At 47.1% G+C, this 22,314-nt stretch overlaps 1 protein-coding gene across 6 annotated transcripts in view; it reads left to right on the top strand.

The window, feature by feature from the left end:
- The first annotated feature begins 841 nt into the window (after window positions 1-841).
- magi1b (membrane associated guanylate kinase, WW and PDZ domain containing 1b) overlaps window positions 842-22,314 on the top strand; it is a 132,508-nt gene continuing 111,035 nt past the window's right edge. For all 6 annotated transcript variants that reach the window (XM_076268852.1, XM_076268854.1, XM_076268853.1 and 3 more), the window contains exon 1: window positions 842-1,637. In XM_076268852.1, coding sequence (XP_076124967.1) covers window positions 1,340-1,637 — 298 coding nt within the window. In that variant the 5' untranslated portion in view covers window positions 842-1,339. The remainder of the gene's footprint in view (window positions 1,638-22,314) is intronic.

Here is a 22,314-nt window from a genome sequence, read left to right on the forward strand (position 1 = left end):
TGCAGCTTAGGTTGAAATGCAAAAGATATTTTGTTTATGCTGAAGTAAACCCTATGGTGAGATTGCAAAATCAGAAAAGGGAATCTGGTAGAACCTGTAAAACTGGTACTCAAACAGGTCACAGTCATACTCATTCATGTAGGTGAAGTGACAGTTAAACAAGCCTTATGTAAAAATACCAAAATAAAGCATGAAAACCAACATTTACAACATGTTGACAGAAATAAAATTAGGTCAAATTAAAAAGGACAGTGCAGTCTTCATAAACCCTTTGAAAGGCTCAAGAGCAAAGAGCAATGACCATCTTTGTTATTCAAAATGCTGCTTTAAAGCACTCATGTCTGGTATTCTCTCTCTCTCTCTCTATATATATATGTATGTATATATATATATATATATATATATATATATATATATATATATATATATATATATATATGTGTATGTGAGTGTGCGTGTGTGTGTATGTATGTGTATATGTATCGAAATCAAAAGGCTAAACAAAGTTCACAATATGCCATACATCAGGTATGTTGGTAGTAGGCCGATCTTTTTGAATAAGCTTACACAAACACTGTTGATCTCCTTAGTAATAGGGCAGCGAGAAGTGCAACCACTTTTCTAAATCATTATTTTGCTATATCATGAGAATAACATTTAATCAAGAGCTCAGAGAAGTTACAAAAAATCCGGCTTAGGTTTGTAAACATTATGGTGGATTAACATTGAAAGGCTTTAGGACCCTGCATTAGGTGTAGTCAGGGTATCCCTTTAGGGCTCCGGAGGGAGGGGGCAGAACGCATGCGCTCATTTTACTATCAGTCCATGCCCATCGGTGGAGCACGCAGCATAGGATGAAATGTAACGAAACAGACGACAGCATTGTACCTGCTTAAAGGAGCCGTGATCTGTGCGGAAGACGCTAACAAACTCACACCGTACATAGAGGAAAGCCACGGGGTTGGAAAAAGAATGCAAGAAAAGTTGTTCCGAAGGAAGAACCGAAGATAAAAATTAGTACGGACTCAGGACATTCATGAAAGTAAAGCAGACGCAGATGAGATCGATCAAGCGGGATTACCGCAAAGATGATAAGAAGATGAGGAAAAACAATACATGTGAATTAGGAACAGCTGCTGATTAAGGAGTTCGGTTTAAGTGGACTATAATGGCTTGATTTAATCCAGTTTTATCCAGAAGAAAAACGGCATTCATGCTCCAAGTTAAGAAAAATAAACTTTGTTGCGTTTGATTGGAATATTTCATGAGACAGCGGACAATCCACTGTGTTAGTTATTTATTGGTGAGGCCACCTGTTTCTTGGCTGATTTGAATCACCATGTCAAAAGTGATCCAAAAGAAGAATCACTGGACCACCAAAGTAAACGAAAGCGCCGTCTACAAAGACGTCCGCGGTGAACTGAATGCTGAGCTGCTCGGTGGAGCGGAGAATGGAGAGTTTGCCTACATAGGACAAGTTAACGAAAATGCTGTGGTTTACAAGAATGGCAAATTAATCGAAGGGGAATTAATATTGGAAGTTGAGACACTGCCCGTCTCCGGCTTGCCCCTGTATGACATCCTGACAGTGATCAAGAATTGTAAAGGACCGATCAGATTGAAAACAGTCAGGCAAGGTAAGACGAGCGCAGCTATCATCTGATGCCCTATAATCATCTTTACAATACAGCTTATAAGTATGTGCTTTTCTTATGAAACCACACTGACTGCAAGTTGTGAATTGCCATAAGCACAGTTCCCAGGCTAAGGTCTATTCACTGGGATTTTTTTTTCCAGCTGCATGGTTCCATGTGAGAATCACTACTGTACATTCAGACTACATTCTATGTGGTCAGCTCCGGTGAGCATGATCATGCAGCTTGACACAGTCTCCCTGACGAACAAATCTGCAAAGAGGGCTGGCATATATTTAGTCTTCATTTCATTTACTGACACCACACAAAGCTTTGCAGTCAAGTGAAGTGTTGACAGGGTAGCCATATGAATTACAGGCCAAGTTTAAGACTCTTGGCATAAATTCAGTGTCCAAAAACAAATTGGCAACTGCTTTGAATTAACAATCACATATACTAGCAAGGGAGGAAAGCAACTGGTTCATTCCCATACCAGATTCTCATGGCAACAGTGTATTGTGAATGTGAATGATTTGTAGTAGGAGGAAAGGTAATACAAATGGTGTGAGAATCAAAACTCTCAACATCTAATAAGTTTTCATTGTGTTCATCTGACATAGAAGTATGTCACTCACTACCAAGCTGAATCAGTTTCTCCTTCTCCCCCCACTCACTGCTTGCTGGCTGTGACTTTACCCTATGCTTTCTGGTGTGTATAGCAATCAAGACATTCCTGTGGTGGTCAAACACCTTGTTTTGTTATGTCTGTAATGTCCACTGGTGGCTATCCTCGGGGGTTACCTCATGTGGTTTCAGTTACACTGTCCCGTCAGTCCTGGAAACTCGGCGTCTTACTTTAGTCCCATGAGCTTGCCTTCATAAATGACCAAAAACAGTCCGAATAAAACCAGCCAATTAGCCCTGCAGCGGGCCCAGGAGGTGGTTGGGCCTGCTTCCAGCTTCTCTCCTGGGGAGGATTGGTCCAGCTCTCACCCGAACAGATTCTGTTTCGCATTTAATAATTCATATAGTCTGGGAGTTTGGCTCTAATTAGTCTTAATTGAGAAAATATGTTCAGTAAAAAAAAGCTTTATGTGTAATTTGTTAAATGTACGCACCTTTGTCATTATTCCATGGAATATTTTGTCACAGTCTTCCTGAGGAACTGGAAAGGCAGGTGTTAATAGATCGAAATTCCAGTGTTACTAGGAAGGTCTGGTAAGGTTCATGGGCACAGTTAAACACACGCTCTCTGTTGGGTTGTTAAAACCCTGGCTCACCTTTTGGAATGTATGATCCGGTTGTTATCCATTAAACCGTTCACCCATCTATGATGTCATTAGGCTTGCCTAAGCGATGATGGTGTCAAGCTGAGTGTTGGAAGCAATGGGGGTCAGGTCAGGGTGAAACTATGTTGTGATGACTACAACACATCGTTCCCTGTCTTTTAGTAAATAAGCCTGTGTCCCTGAAATAGGGGGAGACTCCTATGACAGATGTGAAGGTGTCTTTCTGAGGGAAATGAGACACTGTGCTAAGCTTCTTCTACTATACATCCCATACATAAACTACAGGGGAACAAGGCTGTGGTTGCTTATATCTAGCTTGGTGGGAGTCCAGTTAGCCATGCTGTCCACTTGATTTCATCGCCCCAGTCTTGGCAGTGGAAGGAATCTCCAAACGGTCATGCAGGATAATGCAGCACAGATTGCTGTGGGGATGTGCTTCTCAGTCACCATTTATTCCTTCAAGACTTCTCTGCATGTCCTGTCCAAACACTGCCATATCGTACTGTTTGTCATCAAATAAAAGAAAAAAACAACAACAAATCCATGTTTTGCATGGACACTCCTGTTTTGCATTTCACTCTGGGCGTCTGCTGACCAGGGGCTGACCAAAACCTGCGAAGATTTTGTTTTAACCCAGGCCACCTCATTGCAGGAATTTGTGACAACTTGGATCATCAGAGAAGATTAGGAGTTTTGAGAGAGGGGGATGGCATAGCGTCCCTGTGTTTGCATTCGGCTCAGTTTAAGCCATCCTTTATAGAGGGGCGGGAGACAAGTGAGACAGGTATAATGGGCAGGGTCAGGGGTCAGGGTGGAGGCATTTGGTGTCTGGGCTGGGAAATAGTGTGTACGTGTATTTAGATCAGGCCTTAAAGGGCGGCTATGTGATGGTAAATGGCCTTTGAAATCTCGCTGTCCCTTAACAAAGGATGGCGCCTGGCTTGCATAGCCTCTTCAAGAGAGAAGGCTTTTTTATTGCCCTGTTTTGGTCATTATGGCTGGTACAGATTGACTGAAGTGTTTCCTTTTGTTGTGTGATTACAACGGAATTGGTCACACTAACGATTGTATTTACACACTCTGTCAGATGAAAAGAAAGCCTATTATTCCTCGCTTCTCTATTCTCCTACTAGAAAGAGGGGGTTTTCTCATTGCACTGTATTTAGTGAAGTGTGTGTGTGTACGTGTGTGTACGTGTGTGTATGTGTGTCTGCAGTTAATGATGATTCACCTTAATCTAAATGGTATGTTAACATTCAAACATCCAAATTGTTTCCCACAATCAATTGGAAGCAATTGATTTTTCAGAATGTTTGTTATGTTGTACATTTTGCATGATATAATTGTTTTTTTCTCTGAGAAAGGAACTTGCCCACCATACGTGGTGTCCAGATCCTGTAGTACTTATGCATTGAGGCCAGTGCACCCAAGCTGAGTCCCTCTGTCCTAATCTTCGCTGTGGCTCTGCTTTACCTATGAGGCCACGTGTGGTGGTTTCTATGGTGATTGTTTCCACTCCTTGACAAAGGCTCAGGTTACCAGGGAGGTGATCAAACAGCAGGATGCTTCCCGGCTCTGCCTGCCACTATGGAAATCACTCTGTGGCCCTGAGAACTGTGTCAACAGCTCGTGGGGCCTCCGAAGAAAGGCTTTGTGGCGGCCATGAATAAGGCCTAGTCCACACGTACCAAACCAACCTTTTTTCCCTCCGTCTTCCCTGGAACCCTATCAAGAATATTTGCGTCCAAACGGATCCATCTCAACGCGACTCAACACCTTACTTCATATCCCAGGCCTATAGGTGGCACTGTTTGTTACAGAAATTGACCAAAGCTTGCGCACTGTGTAGGCCATACAACAGACAGAGTAGGCTACGACAAAACTGGCTAGTGCAAGGAAACCAGAATTGTTTGTGTGGACTGATGGTGAACTCTGAACTGTAGTCAACTGTAAAACTAATAAACTTAATTTTTACGGTTTATGAAGGGTGCAGTCCCGTCCTTTATTTGGCTAACGCAGGTAAAAATAATCTCCTTTACTTTCTTTGGTTGTAGGATAGTCCGCGATTCACATTAGTTTTTGCAAAGGCTAGGCGTACCCAAGTTCTAGGCTTTTTCGTCACCACATTTATAATTGCTAGTAACAGTCGATACTTTTGCTTGCATCAAATCGCGCATTCGCATTTAGTGCGCATCTATAGGCTTAACATGAGTTCTAGAATTCTAAGCGTCTTTGTATGCTCATATCTGACTTCACTATGAATGCATTGTGAATGACTAATGAATGCATAATGAATGACACCGGCACTACGCACAAATTAATGTAAACTTACACCGCACTTCCCTAATAACTTAAGTTCTCTCGCGTCACTGACAGTAGCTAGAATGCATTAAAAAACCCTGGGAAAAACAGTGTTCAGTCCACCAAGTCATAAGCTATCGGCGCTGTGCAGCACCAGTTGTGATATTTATCTTACGGAGTGTAATCGTAGGTAATGTCATGTATGAAAAATTGTTAGGCAATACTATAAGTGTCAAGTCCAGGGCAGCTGAGGTGTGGCGATGACATCATCGATACGCAAGTAGGATGTGCGGTTTCGCTGTCCAAACGAATTCAAAAGGGCTACGGTTTCAGATTTTTCCACTCTGGGACCAGGTTTTAAAAAAGTGCGGTTTCGGCCAGTGCGTTTACAGGATTTGTTTGGACGCTCGGCCAAGACGAAGCAAAACCTCTGCGTTTAACCCAAAAAGCGTCTCCGTGTGGACGGGCCCTAAATAGCCACTTATTTTTCCAGTAAAATCCATGCCCTCTGTCTAGAGGCTCTCAGCGGCTGACAAGAGATTTTGTTCTCCCTCCACTCCAAATGCCTAGTCTCTTCAGCCACAACCAGAAGCAAAGGAATCACATTACAAAATATCTAGTCCTAATACCATTGGGAATTCCTGTGTTGTCAATCACGTTGTCGTATTATCATAATCTTAGTGCTATAAACCCCCCCCCCCCCCCCCCTGTGCTTCCTCCAACCCTCCTCATCTGTCACTGCCTCTGCTCATTATTATGTTTTGTGGAGCAAGTGAGGAATGTGAAATGGTTGGTTCCCACTTCTCTGTCAGAGTCTTTGAAGATGGGGTGTGACTAACTTTCTGGAAAAATTGAGGTCAGGTCAGCAGGTGGTGGACAAGGGTCACATGACTCTCATGTGGTAGCGTGAGGCATGTCAAGGGTAGGGCAGGGTAGTGGAAAAACAAAACAAAACTGTCTGGGTCGCGATGACCGTTCATTGTGTTTTTGTAAGCTATTTTGTTAAGTTGTGTGAGTTGACTTTACTTCAGGCTGATTGCAAACACCACACAATATGTGTGCTTCTGACATGTCTGTATGCTACTGAGACCTTGAATTTTCCCTTTGGGGATCAATAAAGTATCTATCTATCTATCTATCTATCTATATATGTGTGCTTCTGACATGTCTGTATGCTACTGAGACCTTGAATTTTCCCTTTGGGGATCAATAAAGTATCTATCTCTATCTATCTATCTATCTATCTATCTATCTATGTGTGCTTCTGACATGTGGTGGGGTCTGCTGTCAGGGGGTTGGACTGCAGTGTAGATTCATGGCATGAGCTGAGTGCAGGGCTTCATGTAAGGGTGCAGGATTGTTGTTTATCCTCACACACACACACACACACACACACAGCCAGAGAGAGGAAGAGATACAGAGAGAGACTATCAGGCCAGGCAAAGCATGACGCATGCTGACGCAAAATGCTTTTTGTCAGCTCTGCTTTCATTTAGAGAGATGAAAATGCATAATTTCTCCAACAAGCTCAGAGCAGAGATGCAGGGAGAGGGAATGTGAGGCTAGAGATTATGATAAAATCGGAGAGATCGAGCCCCTCAGGTTATGAAAACTGACCTTGTTTTGAACAGAAGTTGCTGTCTGACTATTTTCATAGATATTGATTTTGCAGCAGTGAGGTTGCATTGTATTTTCCCCTGTTTTAGAAGTAGTTAGTTTTAGAAGTAGTTATAGTAGTTTGTCATCTGTTTAATTCGGACTAAAAGTACATCATTCAGTGTTTGTGTCTGTCTATATGTTATTGTTGTCCACATGAATTTATGAATGTGTGAAGAATAACTGTAAAACTGTGTGAGTATTGATATTCATTCACTATCTTCATTTAGTGCAGATGAAATCAGCTGAATAATTCCAAATGGACCTCAAAGATAGTGGCTCTTGGTGTTGTGAAGCTATTGTTCCATTTAACCTTACATTCCCAGGAGGTGTTCAGAAATTCCATCTTTTCTGTTGTCTGCCTTTTAATTACGGTCTAGCCAAGAGGACCCAAGGGCCTGAGTACAAAAATCTCATTAAAACACAACGCTTCTTTCTGCAGGTCGTTAGTCACAAAAGCCAGCCCTTTGGTCCTGTGGTTCACCCCCCCCCCCCCCCCCACACACACACACACACACACACAAACACCTCTCAGGGACATCAGCGAAGGCTACTCTTGACAGCCAGGATGTAGATAAAGCTGTCTGTTTTTCGCCAGAGCGAGGGCAGACGCCACAGTCGATTTGGGCTCCTCTGTAAAGACACATGTGGGAGTCTCGGTGCATAAGAGGCGCTTAAGCTGTCCCTGCTATGCTGAACTGCTCTTTATCTTGCTCTCTCCACGCAGGCCAAAGGAATGTGTCAAGCTTTGACGTTAGATTTTCTTTCAATAACGAGAGACTGAAAGAAAAGTACATTTTCAATCAGCTTTTTACTTTAAATAAAATATACAAGCCTGCACATGATATGCTTCTAATGTGTTTCTTCTGTGTTTATTTATGCAAAAATACTTGAAATCCTCTAATGTTGGACATTTTGACAACAGCTGCCAGCAGCACCATATGGAATTAAAAAAAATACATAAAAAAAAACCACACGCTTCAAAGCTGCAAATATGCATCCAAACACTTAATATGTCGAAAATGGTCTTGAGAACATGTGGCCGGCATCAGGAAACTGTTGATGTTTTGTGAATGGTTTAATTAAGCTTATTTTGACAGCATGGGGGCAGATTCCTCTGTTGTTCCGCTGGGCAGGTTAGCGCTTCCATATGGGTACAGTAGTGATGGCTCCTTTCCTTATTTACCCGCCTGCTGAGCGATCTCCTCTCGTGCCAGCGTTGCAGCGTCTGGCTCCCGGTGGAACACCTGGACGTGAGCGGACTTGCCACCCTCCCCACGGTGTGAGTGGGTGTGTGTGTGTGTGTGTGTGAGTGGGTGGGTTGGAAAAGTGGGCTGGAGTGTAGAGAATTGCAGTGGTCATCAACACCTCTTAATGTGTTCCCAGCCCCGTTGCTCTCCCGAATGGCTGGCCGTGTCTGGTTGCGTTTTGGGCCGTCATGGTCATTCTCTGGGAACGATTAGTGAGGAGGTTTTCAGTGTGAGTGGCAGCGAGCCGGGCGTTTGTTCCTGCGCAGCGTTGGGGTGCCCAGCGTAGGACAGGCCCAGATGTTGGGCAGATCAACCACTGTCTCTCTGCTTTGCCTCGAAGGGCGGTCGTGGCTTTAGAAGTGGGGACATTGGCACCAACACTAGTCTGATTCTCCTGCGGACCAGAAGCTTCGTGGTTCTGGTTTCTCTCTTTCCAAGTGTTTTGGTGTTCATATCTCACCCCATGGTAATTGGTCTGTGGAGCCACAGATGGGCTGTGCTTTGTGTGTCGTGTGAAAGGTGGGGCTAGTGAGTGCGAACCATTGATGCTATTCTGAACCTTTCTCATGTGGTGTCTGGAGCTCCACACGGGTTAAAATTATCTTGTGGAGTCAGTGGTGATCTGTTGGCCCAGAGTCTGTAATTCTGCCATCACTTTCAAGAATGGTGCCACTCCTAGGCTTTGCGCTCTCTCTCTCTCTCTCTCTCTCTCTTTCTCTCTGTCTCTCTCTCCCTCTCTGTCTCTTTCTGTCTGTCTCTCTCCCCTTTTCTATCTCTCTCTCTCTCCCTCTCTCTCTTTCTCTATTTCTCTATGTATGTCTCTCTCTTTCTCTCTCCCTCTCTCTCCCTCTCTCTCCCTCTCTCTCTCTCTCTCTCTCTCTCTCTCTCTCTCCCTCTCTCTCTCCCTCTCTCCCTCTCTCCCTCTCCCTCTCTCTCTCTCTGCGCTGGCAGGGTGTCCGAGCCTGGCTCCCAATCCACCCTCATGCAGGAGTGCGCTGAGATGGTTTATTTATGCTGGGGAGGACTGAAGTTGGCCTGCACGGAAAAGTGTCCTTTTTTTTCCTCGACAGGTTTCTTTTTTTCCATTTTGTCAAAGATGTTTTTCCCTCCCCCCTTCTTCTTTTGTCTTTGTAACACTGGCATATTTTATAGCTTAGAAACCAGCATAATGGAAGATAATGGATCATGTTGAGTCTGCTTAAATACCTCAGGGGAGAAACTGTGAAGGGCTAGGCCTCCTCCTCATCTGCCAGTGTCTGAGCAGAGGTGGTCTGGACTTTTAGGGAGTATATTTATGTCTCTGTGGCTTCATGTGATCCACCCATGTGCTTGTATTAAGACGCATTCTCGCTGGAACGTGGAGTTCACATGCACATCAGGAATCTAGCTGTATGATGAGGCATAGCTTGGGTGGTAAACTGTCAGGGGAAAACAAAATCAATTCTGAAATGTTTTCCCTTGCTCTTGTAAAACATACGAGCCACATTTTTCGAGCTCAGCTATGTAATATTGTTTTCTTTGAAACCGACCCTACCAGCTTGGTAGTCCATGCACACCCAGCAGACTGTAAAACTTCCTCTTACCAAGACCGACGTGGTGGAGGCCAAGAGTGTGTGGCGTGTGGATTCCTGTGTTGTTTCTTTACTCGACTGTGCTTCCCACAGATGAAAGAGTCTCGCCTCAACTCAAATCATTTGAGAGAATGTAATGTGGAGACACTGAAGACTGATTTCTTCAGGGAGTTTCACTTGAACCAGCTCCTGCGGCAGATAATGTCCCCCTCCTCTCCTCTCCCCTCCTCTCCCTTCTTCTCTTCTTCTCTTCTCCTCTTCCCTCTTCTCCTCTCCTCTTCCCTCCCCTCTCCTCTCCTCCTCTCTTCTCCCCTAATCTCCCTTCTCCTCCTCTCCTCTCCCCTCCCCTCTCCTCCTCTCCCCTCTCCTCCCCTCCCCTCTCCTCCCCTCTCTCGTTTAGTAGGTCCATGGAAAAGGGGACATTTTATATACGAGTGATGTATTACCTCATCTGTTTAATAAATAGTGAATAGCTTCTCAAGTATGCAAAGAATTCCTCCGGTAAGTGGCTTGTGACCCCTGGGAGGCTATCAGTCCCTCATGGCTCTCATGAGGACAACAGATAAGGGATCAGAGGAAGCGGAAGGAAAAAACCCTCTGAAGTGTTTTTTAAAAAGTAAACTCAGTGTTTCCCACAGAATTGAATTCCATTTGTGGTGGTTGTTTTGCAGAATTAACTTGAATACAACAGTTTTTAACAAATTAGCACAGCGTGGTTATGATGATAACCAGATTTAAGCACAATTTAGTACAACCTGGAAAATCATTGTGTGGTGGTCAATGTTGAGGTATTTTGGTGGGCCGCCACAAATAAATCAATGTATGGGAAACACTGTAAAATGTTGGGGATGTGGGGATATTGTTGGGTACTGTTGAGGATGTGGGGATATTGTTGCACTGACTGTTGCTTCTGGTCAGTGTTGTTACAGAGAGACTGAGGGTGAGCCAGAGCTGGCGAGGGAATGTCCGTCCAAAGCACTTTGTTTTGCTGGTGCGTGCTGACTCTGGTCTTTGGCGCAGGTCGGTGCACTGGCCGGTGCTAAAGAACAGATGCTGTGGTAGTTGGGCAGCAGGCCCGAGGAGGCATTTCCCTGCGCGCACGTGCAGTCTCATATCCTACGTCTCCGATCTCTGGGACGTTCTGCTGCTCTTGTCAAATTCACCTTTCCTCTTCTTAAAGTGGTATGGGTAGCTCTATGCATTTTTATTTTGACATTTCTGCCTTTGCTTTTTTTCCACTGTAAGACCTTTAGAAAATGAAGTCACCTCGCAACTTCAACGAAAAGAGAAACATGTATAAAAACAAGTTAGTCGAATGCCTTGTGGCTTGTGTGCTGTGGAAAAGGTCAAGCAGAAAGCAGATTTTTTTTTAATAAATGACCACAAATAAAACATGTATTGAAAAGCGGGGGACTCAAAACTCATGATGGCTGTTTTTGTTTGGATTTATTTTGTTTTGTTTGGATCTGTTCCCAAGATTCCTGTCTGAAGAAAGCAACCCACTGACTCAGGTGTCTTATTGTAGTGCTAAAAGAGGTATCGGAACGCCCCCTATTACCACCAGTCCTGTGTTTCCATCCTCTTGCGTGTACGTGCAACTTAATATTCATTCCCATAACAACCAGGATGACTGATTCCGGCAAAAATGTAAGATCCCATCCGGAAAGGGTATATAAATTGTCTTTGTACCGAAAATGTCAAAATAGTCACTTTAAGTGGTTCAAATAGTGTTATGATGCTGCGTGTACATAACTGCATGAAGTAGTTGGTGGAATTTTGAAGTAGCAACGAGAATTTTCAATCTAACCGTTCATGTGCTGTTGAAAGGGTGGAAATAGACGACCCACCAGGCCAGCACTAACCTCCGAGCACGGTAAACAAAATCGGATATTTCAGGCAGTAAAAGCCCCGGTAAGAACCAAACTAGATTTTGTTCAAATCTACACACCTATGGCTACTGAAAAATGTAAGGTTAATTTATCAAATGTTATTTTGAAGTATTAAAAAACATTTTTGTTTTAGAATTTTCGAACGAAATGGGTGATAATTGGAGGTTTTACGATAGAGCCTCCATTGTTTCCTACGATGAGGCAGCAGAATGGTATGGTAGAGGCATGGGAGGTTTGAATCAAGTTGAACTTGACCCAAAGTCCAGAATGCAAAACGATACTCATCAACGTCAGTTGGGCAGTCTCGGGCATTCTGACCAGTCAAAGCAGAATGCTACTTCACATGACTCATCAAAATGAGCGAGAACTTATGTGTAATCGGATGGAGTCGTTATAGTCTGAGCATTGCATTGCACTCTGCCTTTTGAGCTTTGTTGAGTTAATGTGATCATCAGGGAGGAGGACGTGTGGTATTTGGGGAGTTCTCTTGTCCTCTGCCACGTAACTGGAATGACTGGAATCTCGTCCATTAGCCTGACGCTCCTCTCCTTTCCTTTATCTCTCTCTGTCTGCCCTTGTGTGTGTCCTGTTCCTGATCACTAGTTTTCTTTCGCTTGTCTCCTTGTCTTGTTCCTGTAAGACCGATAGCTTATCGCCAGCGTGGGGTTATTGTTAGAGAAGCACCGACTCAAGGACTATGCCTAATCTCTGGCGCTTTTACTTGGCTTTGTGGTTCAGTCGTGTCTCATGTCCAGAGCTTATGATTTCAGCAGGCCTTCTCTTCTTCCTTTAGCCATATTCACAGGCTCATCCCATAAGCTGATAGTTTAAATGGAACTAGTGGCTTGCCAACAGCGCTGTCCAGCTTTGGCGTCAGCGTGCGTAGTAAAGTCCAGATATTTCTGCGGCCACGTGATGGGTGGTGGTGGATGTGTGTTGACGCACCTGTTTCCAGGGCCGACTCAAACCGGTTAGGGCGAAACTGCCGTTGCAGTTTACAGGTGCAGAAGGAATGTATTCACATACACACACGCGCATGCACACATACACAATACACATGCGCGCACGTACACGCACACACACACTGGGGTGGAGGGGTGAGATATGGACAAGGAACCAGTTTCTAGGAAGTGTGTGCGTGTGTGCGTGTGTGCGCGTGTGCGCGTGTGTGTGTGTGTTTTCTGATTACACATTTTCTACATTATTGCGCTCACTCTGTCCATTCAAGCCAGACACGGACCACAGTGGAGGCTATCTACCCCCCCCCCCCCCCCCAACTGGCCTGACTCCCCCTTCCTCCCTCCACCCTGCAGCATATGTAAACAGCCTACTCAGGTTGATCGAAGTCAGGTGTTTGTACAGCCCCGGCACCAGGGCCTAACCCTGGCATCTGTGTCACCCCCTCTGACGGATGGACAGATGAATCGGTCCTGACATCTGTCAAGCCTCCACGGATACACACTCCGGGATGATTGGGGCAGCAGCGATGGCAGCCGCTTGTAAACACTGCGGCGGGGCAGGCATGGATGAGAACGCGTCTCATGATGCTTATTTTCTCCACAAGATAATTTAGTTTAGTTTGTGGTGTTTTTCACATTCCACGCGTCCATCTGCAGCAGGTATTATGGTGCTGTTTAGGACATTTATTTGTTTGGGACGTTTAGATGGCCTTATTTGTTGTTCTCCACCCCCGTCCCACTGAGTTGCCCTAGGACCGAATGTTCTCTCCTGACGTTATTCACCGTGCTTGATAGGAGGTGAAGTCTATTTATTCAGGTCTGTTTTTCCCTCCATCTAAAAGCATGTTCCTGTTGCATTCCATGCAAATAGGATTTTTTCTCCCCCCTAGGCGGTGTGTTAGGTATGATTGTAATTGCACTTGTATTTCCAGTTTGGCCTGACCTACACACGGCAGGCCTCTAATATAGGTCTCTCTGATAAGAGGGTCAAACATCTTTTTTAAACCTCTGAAATATTAAAGCTAGCTTTCATTAATCTATCGAGCGTGCCAGGTTCAGGAGATTTGAATGCTAATGTAGGATTTTTTTTTCTCTCTCTCGCCCTTTTTTTTCGGTGGGAACAGTAGTGTGTGGTGGAGTAAGTAGGTTCACGACCTACTCAAAGTCAGCTGGTGAATGTGTTGAAACTTCACCGTCTTTATATTTCAAAAGGAGGAGAGCTTTTTTTTTTTAGTCTGTGTAGGCTGGTCACATTTGTTTAATTATCTGTGAAGAGATTTGCTTCCTCTACAGTACCTGATGCGATGTTCTGCTCCCGTCTTGGTCAGTTAACACCGCTCAAAAGCCACTGATCTTGGCGAGGACAGGGGAGGCTTTGATGAAGTGATCTAGTGTGCCATGACCTGTTAGGGAAGTGAAAGACCCTCACGTTTCCTGATTGATGTTGGCCATGTGGACTCGTACTTTTGCAGTTCCCTGGCCATCAAAAGCATGTTTGCAGCGTCTCTCAGCAAAGCCAGGGAAGTCTTCCATCCTGGTGAACGCCCTGAGAATGTTTGCATAATGCATAATAAGGAAGGATACATTTGAGGAGAGTTTAAGATAAGCCTATACTCAGCAGTGTCCTGTAGGCAAAAACATCTTTAACCTTTGACCTTTAACTACTTTGTTTTAACATTCACTCCAGCATGTGTCATTTTCCTTTTATGTGGTATTACAAATGGCACATAATGGGGAATTCAATTGTTTTGGGAGTTCACCGGTAGGAACTAGGAAACAGATACTCATGTTGTTTACTGGCCTGCTACATGCACAGCTTAAACTGAAGGTGGAAGGAAATGTTAGGTATAAAAGCTTCATCTTCCCCACAGGGAAATGGCTCTTTCTAACAGAAAAGGCATTTCAAGGAAACAATCCATTGACTGCTGAAATATTGCATAATGAGGTCTTTTGTACAAATTTCATCACGTCATGAGGGACTTTAACTAGCCAAACTTGCATTCATGATAACAATTCTAAGGCATTTATGGTTACATGGTTATAATCAGCTAAGTGTCTGGCTGTGCCCTTGGACCAAAACTGTTTTCTTTCCTGATTGACGTTCCTGCCCCATATTATAGCACTTCGACCTCATAAGTCCGAGTGTACTCTATAGCAAGTCTTTGAGTTGTATGTGTTTCGCTAGACTTGACACAAGGAAGACCGCAGTTGCTCAAGTCTCATTTCTTCAGTAATACCTGACGTGGCCCTCCATTCACAGCTTGCAAGAAGAGTGGCGGAGTGTGTGTGTGTGTGTGTGTGTGGCGGTGTGGGAGGGGGGTATCAGAGGAGAGACTGGACCGAGACGGCCGACATGTTCTCCGGCTGTCAACTTTCTGCAGAGCATCTTCTGGAGGAGTGGGGTGAATCGCTCCCTCCCTCCATCTCTCCCTCCCTCCCTCCTTCCCTCCCTCCTCTCTCAGCTCCTCTGCTGACAGCTCTCTGAACCGTGAAGAGAGCGCGCGCCGTCACAGCCCGTGTGCTGAGCGGGATGGAATCGTTCTCCCCCATCTTCCACAATCAAACAGCTGGGCGTCTGGAACGGAAGCTGGGTGTAGGGGTGGTCCTGACAAAACAACAGAGTGATTAGCATTTTCCTTTTGAGAAGTATCGTCTTTCTGTCCCTGACTGCTGTTTATCTATTTGAAATCTTTACTTTTCTGAAGTATGTATTTTGTAGGCAAACTACTCCACATCAGACCATCAAACACCATGTAGATTTCTAAGGCTTGAATAACCGTGACCAGTGTGTTGGGTGTCTGTGCAACTTGCTTTGTACCCACATAAAGGCCTTAGACCCTATGTTTTACTGTTTGACCCACACTAAGACGCTGGGTAAACTGCAGGGTGTGTGTGTGTGTGTGTGTGTGTGTGTGTGTGTGTGTGTGTGTGTGTGTGTGTGTGTGTGTGTGTGTGTGTGTGTGTGTGTGTGTGTGTGTGTGTGTGTGTGTGTGTGTGTGTGTGTGTGTGTGTGTGTGTGTGTGTGTGTGTGTGTGTGTGTGTGTGTGTGTGTGTGTGTGTGTGTGTGTGTGTGTGTGAACAGGGTGATCTGAGATGTTGACGCTCTCAGCTCTCTCTCTATCTGGAGCATGACCGAAGCGTCACACATGCAGCCTCTCTATGCTGTGCTGAGCTGGACGCTGGTCACTATCAGCGCTCACACATGTGGCTTCCCTCTGCTGAGCTGCGCTGGACGCTGGTCACTATCAGCGCTCACACATGCGGCCTCCCTCTGCTGAGCTGGACACTGGTCACTATCAGCGCTCACACATGCGGCCTCCCTCTGCTGCGCTGGACGCTGGTCACTATCAGCGCTCACACATGCAGCCTCTCTATGCTGTGCTGAGCTGGACGCTGGTCACTATCAGAGCTCACACATGCAGCCTCTCTATGCTGTGCTGAGCTGGACGCTGGTCACTATCAGCGCTCACACATGCAGCCTCTCTATGCTGTGCTGAGCTGGACGCTGGTCACTATCAGCGCTCACACATGCGGCCTCCCTCTGCTGAGCTGGACGCTGCGCTGGTCACTGGTCGTGGAGGGAGCAGAACGGAGCAGAGCTGAGCTGTGAGTCACACGCCGCAGCCAGCCTGAGCCGGCCGGCACAGCAGCGCTCCAGTATCAGCCCCATCTGTGTGTGTCTAATAGTGTGCGTATGTGTGTGTGTGTGTGTGTCTCATAGTGTGTGTGTGTGTGTGTGTGTGTCTAATAGTGTGTGTGTGTGTCTAATAGTGTGTGTGTGTGTCTCATAGTGTGTGTGTGTGTGTGTGTGTCTCATAGTGTGTGTGTGTGTGTGAGAGCTAGCTCAGGATAGGATCCAGGGCAGAGTTTATATCAGCATGTCCCCCTGGAAGCTCTGCTGTGCGTCTGCCTCCCCTCCCCCCCTCTCCTCCCCTCCCCTCCCCTCTCCTCTCCTCTCCTCTCCTCTCCTCTCCTCTCCTCTCCTCTCCTCTCCTCTCCTCTCCTCTCCTCTCCTCTCCTCTCCTCTCCTCTCCTCTCCTCTCCTCTCCTCTCCTCTCCTCTCCTCTCCTCTCCTCTCCTCTCCTCTCCTCTCCTCTCCTGAGCTGGCTCTGATATGGAACAGAACTTTCCAGAACCCACCCCACCCCCCACACACACACCCGTCCACCGGGTGACTCCTGGCCAGGCTCTGTCCGTAACTGCCCTCCGCACCCCTGGGGCAATCTCTGCAAGCGCAGCTCTAACCCAGTGAACCACACTTACCCGGCACACTTACCCGGCCTTATTGCCCCTGTGCTCCATAGGGTTGCTTATCTGTGTGCGGGAGACGCAGCCGAATATAAAGGTAGGCCTCACTGGAGGCGCGACGCTTCATTAAGCGGCTTGGGGGCCTCGAGCAGAAGGCGGCCGTTATTAGAGCCATATTTCATGTTGTCGACGTGGTGGTGAGGGACCGGCGCTGACCGCAAATCAGCCGCTCTAGTTTGCCTCCGTGCATGGCGTGTCCTGGTGGCCTGTGATTAGGTTTGTTTTCTCTCTCTCTCTCTCTCTCTCTCTCTCTCTCTCTCTCTCTCTCTCTCTCTCTACATGCCGGGACTGTCCCCTGACGCGAGGGTGTGTTACTGCTCACCGTAATGGACACCAGCAGTCTCCCCCGGTTCCGTTGTGCAGCGGCGGCGTACAGATTGTGTTCTGTGCCCCTGGGTGTGCGGCCTCGTGCAGCAAGCCGTGTGTCTGTGCTGCTCTGCGTGACTGATGCGCCGGATCTGAAGCGTCTACCGGAGGCCCCAGTCACACGGTGTGCAGAACTGCTCCTTTCCCACTGCCCCCCCCCACCTCTCACGCCTCCTGCTTCCTGCTTCTATTGCCCTCCCCTGCACCCTCTGCCCCTCCCCCTCTCCCCGAGACGTTTGGAGCGCTGGGGTCAGTGCCGCACCTACCCACTCAGGTCAGAGCCTCTCCTCTCCTCTCTGTCCGTCACTCTAAACAAAGCCCCTTTGTGTGCTGGCCCTGCTGCCTGGCCGCTCCCTCTAGTCTGGAACTTGTTAGGGTCCGTGTATCTGCACCTCAAATATGGACTGAGTGTATATACGCTTCCTGGCAGTCTGGCAATGTTTTACATTTCAGTTCATGTGTCTTGTGTTAGAACATGGCCAAATGTTTTAGTGCTAGTTTTCATCCCAACCGATTAGTGTGTAGGGTGTGTGTGTGTGGTGTACTGTATGTAGGGTGTGTGTGTGGTGTATGTAGGGTGTGTGTGTGTGTAGAATTCCAGCGGTGTAGTCATACATCAGAATGGGGGGATTCAATAGTTTTGTCCTAGGATGCTCATATTTGAAATTAGAATGCTCCTAAAGTATACATTTGGTCATGTATGGACTGTGAAGAAGAGCTCCAGACTGTCTAACTTTATGATTTAGTGTCACATTCATTCCCATGCATCATAAAAATGTCATCTGCACCACCTCCAGTCACAGTGCACCAGTGCCTTCAGTATCTCAGACTCTTAGTAGCTCAAAGCAGGACTAGCTGCAGAGAGAAATCAGGACGGGTGGATTATTGGGAAAGGCTCTGTTGTTCGCCTCTAGAAGATGGCTTCTAAACAGCTAATTAGACAGAAGTGGCGGCCACACCACTGCACCACCGCAGCGTTGCCAGATGGGTGTGCCCCCTGCAGCGGGGACGGTAGCTGCAGTTGAGGACAGAAACCCCTCGGGGGGGAGGGGGGGATTCCAACTTATGACTGGAACAAAACTTTTTTGAGTTATTTCATTTGTTTCCAATAAATTGTTGGTTCAAAATGCGTTGGCGTTGCCTTGTTTCCATTTGGAAGCGTTTTCCTGAATCGTGAATCTAGTGAGGTTGTCATCGTGATCCAAACTCCGAGTGAAGTGGAGGAATTAGACACCAGTATGGGTGCTACAAGCGGAGCAGACCGCAAAAAAACAAACTGCGCCGTTCCAGAGCGTATTAGCGGTTGGCGCGGCAGGCAACGTATGTTTAGCGTCTGTCTGGGATGAGTTTGACAGAGAGAAAAAGCATGTCCCGTCAACCCACAGAGGGACTCCCCTCGCTCTCTATCCTTTCATTTCTTTCTCCCTCTCTCCCACCCCCCACCCCTCCCCGAGCTTAGCTTGAATGGAAATGGGCCTCAGTGGAGACCTTGACGGGTTCATTACTGTAACTGGCACCTGACGTCCTAACGCGCCGCAGCAGCAGCAGGCTAGTGAGGAGCAGGCTAACGAGGAGCAGGCTAGTGAGGAGCAGGCTAGTGAGGAGCAGGCTAACGGGGAGCAGGCTAACGGGGAGCAGGCTGACGGGGAGCAGGCTGACGGGGAGCAGGCTAACGGGGAGCAGGCTAGTGAGGAGCAGGCTAACGGGGAGCAGGCTAACGGGGAGCAGGCTAACGGGGAGCAGGCTAACGGGGAGCAGGCTGACGAGGAGCAGGCTAGTGAGGAGCAGGCTAGTGAGGAGCAGGCTAACGAGGAGCAGGCTAACGAGGAGCAGGCTAGTGAGGAGCAGGCTAGTGAGGAGCAGGCTAACGAGGAGCAGGCTAACGAGGAGCAGGCTAGTGAGGAGTAGGCTAGTGAGGAGCAGGCTAGTGAGGAGCAGGCTAGTGAGGAGCAGGCTAACGGGGAGCAGGCTAACGGGGAGCAGGCTAACGGGGAGCAGGCTAGTGAGGAGCAGGCTACCGGGGAGCAGGCTAATGAGGAGCAGGCTAACGGGGAGCAGGCTAACGGGGAGCAGGCTAGTGAGGAGCAGGCTGACGGGGAGCAGGCTAGTGAGGAGCAGGCTAACGGGGAGCAGGCTAGTGAGGAGCAGGCTAACGGGGAGCAGGCTAGTGAGGAGCAGGCTAATGGGGAGCAGGCTAACGAGGAGTAGGCTAGTAAGGAGCAGGCTAACGGGGAGCAGGCTGACGGGGAGCAGGCTAGTGAGGAGCAGGCTAGTAAGGAGCAGGCTAACGGGGAGCAGGCTGACGGGGAGCAGGCTGACGGGGAGCAGGCTGACGGGGAGCAGGCTAGTGAGGAGCAGGCTAACGGGGAGCAGGCTAACGGGGAGTAGGCTGACGAGGAGCAGGCTAGTGAGGAGCAGGCTAGTGAGGAGCAGGCTAGTGAGGAGCAGGCTAACGGGGAGCAGGCTAGTGAGGAGCAGGCTAGTGAGGAGCAGGCTAGTGAGGAGCAGGCTAACGGGGAGCAGGCTAACGGGGAGCAGGCTGACGGGGAGCAGGCTAGTGAGGAGCAGGCTAATGAGGAGCAGGATAACGGAGATCCAGGGGCCTTAATGAAAACCATATGCTCTGGATTCCACAACCTGCCCAACCTCAGCCCAGTTCAGCTCTCCTCTGTTCCACTCCCCTCACGTTGCCTGATGTGACAGCCAGCCCCCCCCCCTTTCGCCCTGTACTTAATGTTTGCCTTTCATTGTTCAGCAGAGTAGTCTAAACAGCAGAGATGTCTACTGATGACATGAGAGAAACATTTCAGGATTCACAATGTCGTGGTCAACAAGCTGGTCGAGTCGTCGGTGACATGTGAGGGAGGTGTGGTGAAGCGGAGGTGCCGGGACTGCCGCCAGCCCCCTCAGAAAGACCTCGGGGCTCATCTGTGCCCTCCAACCACGTCTCTTTCCCTCTCTCTCTCTCTCTCTTTCCCTTTCTCTCTCTTTCCCTCTCTCTCTCTCTTTCCCTTTCTTAATCTCTCTCCTTTTCTTTCTCTCTCTTTCCCTCTCTCTCTCTCTTTCCCTTTCTTAATCTCTCTCCTTTTCTCTCTCTCTCTGTCTCTCCCCATGATTTTATGGCTCTCTTGCACCACACTAAAGAGTCTCATTTAATCTTAGTCACAGGAGGTAATGAAATCTCTGCCTTGGCTAATGTGAAGGGCAGCTCTCGATCTCGGCGTGCTCTCACGAGGAGGGCCGTTAGAGACCAGGGTTGTGTCGGGTCGCTAGAGGTGCAGCACAGTCTGTTCAGACCTTCAGACATTTTTTTTTTATCGTCTAGACATCCCACTCTGCCTCAACAGCGTACTCAATTGTGCTTCGTTGGCTAGAAGTGCCAGGGCAGATAACAGCAGTGGGAGGCTTTTGGGGCTTTTTTGGAAATTTGGTGCTGCTGTGCATTTTCTTTTCAACATGAACCAAAATTGTCCAAGCTAGAGTTGGGAGTTCTTCCCTTGCTGTGTGTGTGTGTGTGTGTGTGTGTGTGTGTGTGTGTGTGTGTGTGTGTGTGTGTGTGTGTGTGTGTGTGTGTGTGTGTGTGTGTGTGTGTGTGTGTGTGTGTGTGTGTGTGTGTGTGAGTGTGTGAGTGTGTGAGTGTGTGAGTGTGAGTGAGGAAGCAGTGTGGGACGCAAAGACACATGTGCTGACACACTACCTGTGTCTGTGTACACAACACACTTCCTGCCTGTGCATAATTCTCTCACCAGCGAGTGGCCTTTCTGCTGACGTTGCAGCATTCACAATACCCTCCTATGCCCCCCCCACACACACACACATTTTCATGTGCTCCATTTTTTGACGTATACTTACCCCCTCCCAAGGGGCCTTTCAGCTTGGTTGAAAAAACATGTCCATTACAGCCCAGATTCATCCCTTGTTGAAAGAGGGAGGCATATGTTTCATATTTCAAGTCATTAGAAATATATACCCGTTGTTTATCCAGACATAAAAGCCTTTTTACATAAAAGTATTCAGGCCTGTTTTCTTGTTCTCTCAAACGTAAACCTACACAAGCTGGAAAGTGAATTGTAGAGTGGCCTGCAGTAAGGGCAGTCAACAGAAGGAAGAAGGGTTGTTTCTGCGCTTTGATGTGGTGGGACTGGCTCAGAGTTGGGGAGAGAGAGAGAGAGAAAGAGAGAGAGGGGAGAGGAAGAGAGGGGGAAAAGAGCGGGAGAGAGAGGGGAATGCCACACATGTGGATGAACCTGCTCCGATGGAATGTGGGTGGTCTGATGTCATGATCCGCAAATGCAGCCAGTTTCAGTCTGCTGGCCTCTTTCAAACATCCACATCTCTCTGTTCTCTCTCTCATTTTCTTAACTCTTTCATCCACATCTCTCTGTTCTCTCTCTCATTTTCTTAACTCTTTCATCCACATCTCTCTGTTCTCTCTCTCATTTTCTTAACTCTTTCATCCACATCTCTCTGTTCTCTCTCTCATTTTCTTAACTCTTTTATCCACATCTCTCTGTTCTCTCTCTCATTTTCTTAACTCTTTTTTTGTGCTTGTCTTCTCTCTCGGCCGAAGTACACTCTTTGTACAACTCCCAAACCATTCAAATAAACGTATTTTTTAAGTTGGAATAAAACACTCCTTATATTACCTGTAATCAGGCACATGTGTTGGTGTTGTTTAAGTGCACTGTACAGATATCAAGTAAGGTTCTGTGTGTGCGGCGGTTTCAAACTTAATTTTATTCTCTCATGAAGTCTCCCGTGTTTCATACCTGCATAGGAATATTACGTAAACTTCTGTTCATGCACTTCAGTTCACAAACTGGTTGACTTTGCACGTTGGCCGACTCGAGAAAATTTGATCCACTTTTGTTGTCTAAACACTCAAGAGATGTTGATGGTGCAGCTCACATTCCCAAGATTGCAGCAGAGTTGTCACGTTGACAGAGCTGACAGGCTTCAGAGGTTGCCAAGGCTGAAGACCTAGTGTACCTCGCTGCTAGTCGACAGATCACCTCATTTTGTCAACACTATATGCAAAGACGTGATTACAGTAAATAGGCGCACTCTTGAATTTCCATTAGTTTTCCTAGT

The sequence above is a fragment of the Alosa pseudoharengus genome, unplaced genomic scaffold (assembly GCF_046254945.1).
Source record: "Alosa pseudoharengus isolate Yale_2024_CS ecotype anadromous, Long Island Sound unplaced genomic scaffold, YU_APseudo_1.1 YU_APseudo_1.1_scf_5, whole genome shotgun sequence".
Classification (NCBI taxonomy): Eukaryota; Metazoa; Chordata; class Actinopteri; order Clupeiformes; family Clupeidae; genus Alosa; species Alosa pseudoharengus.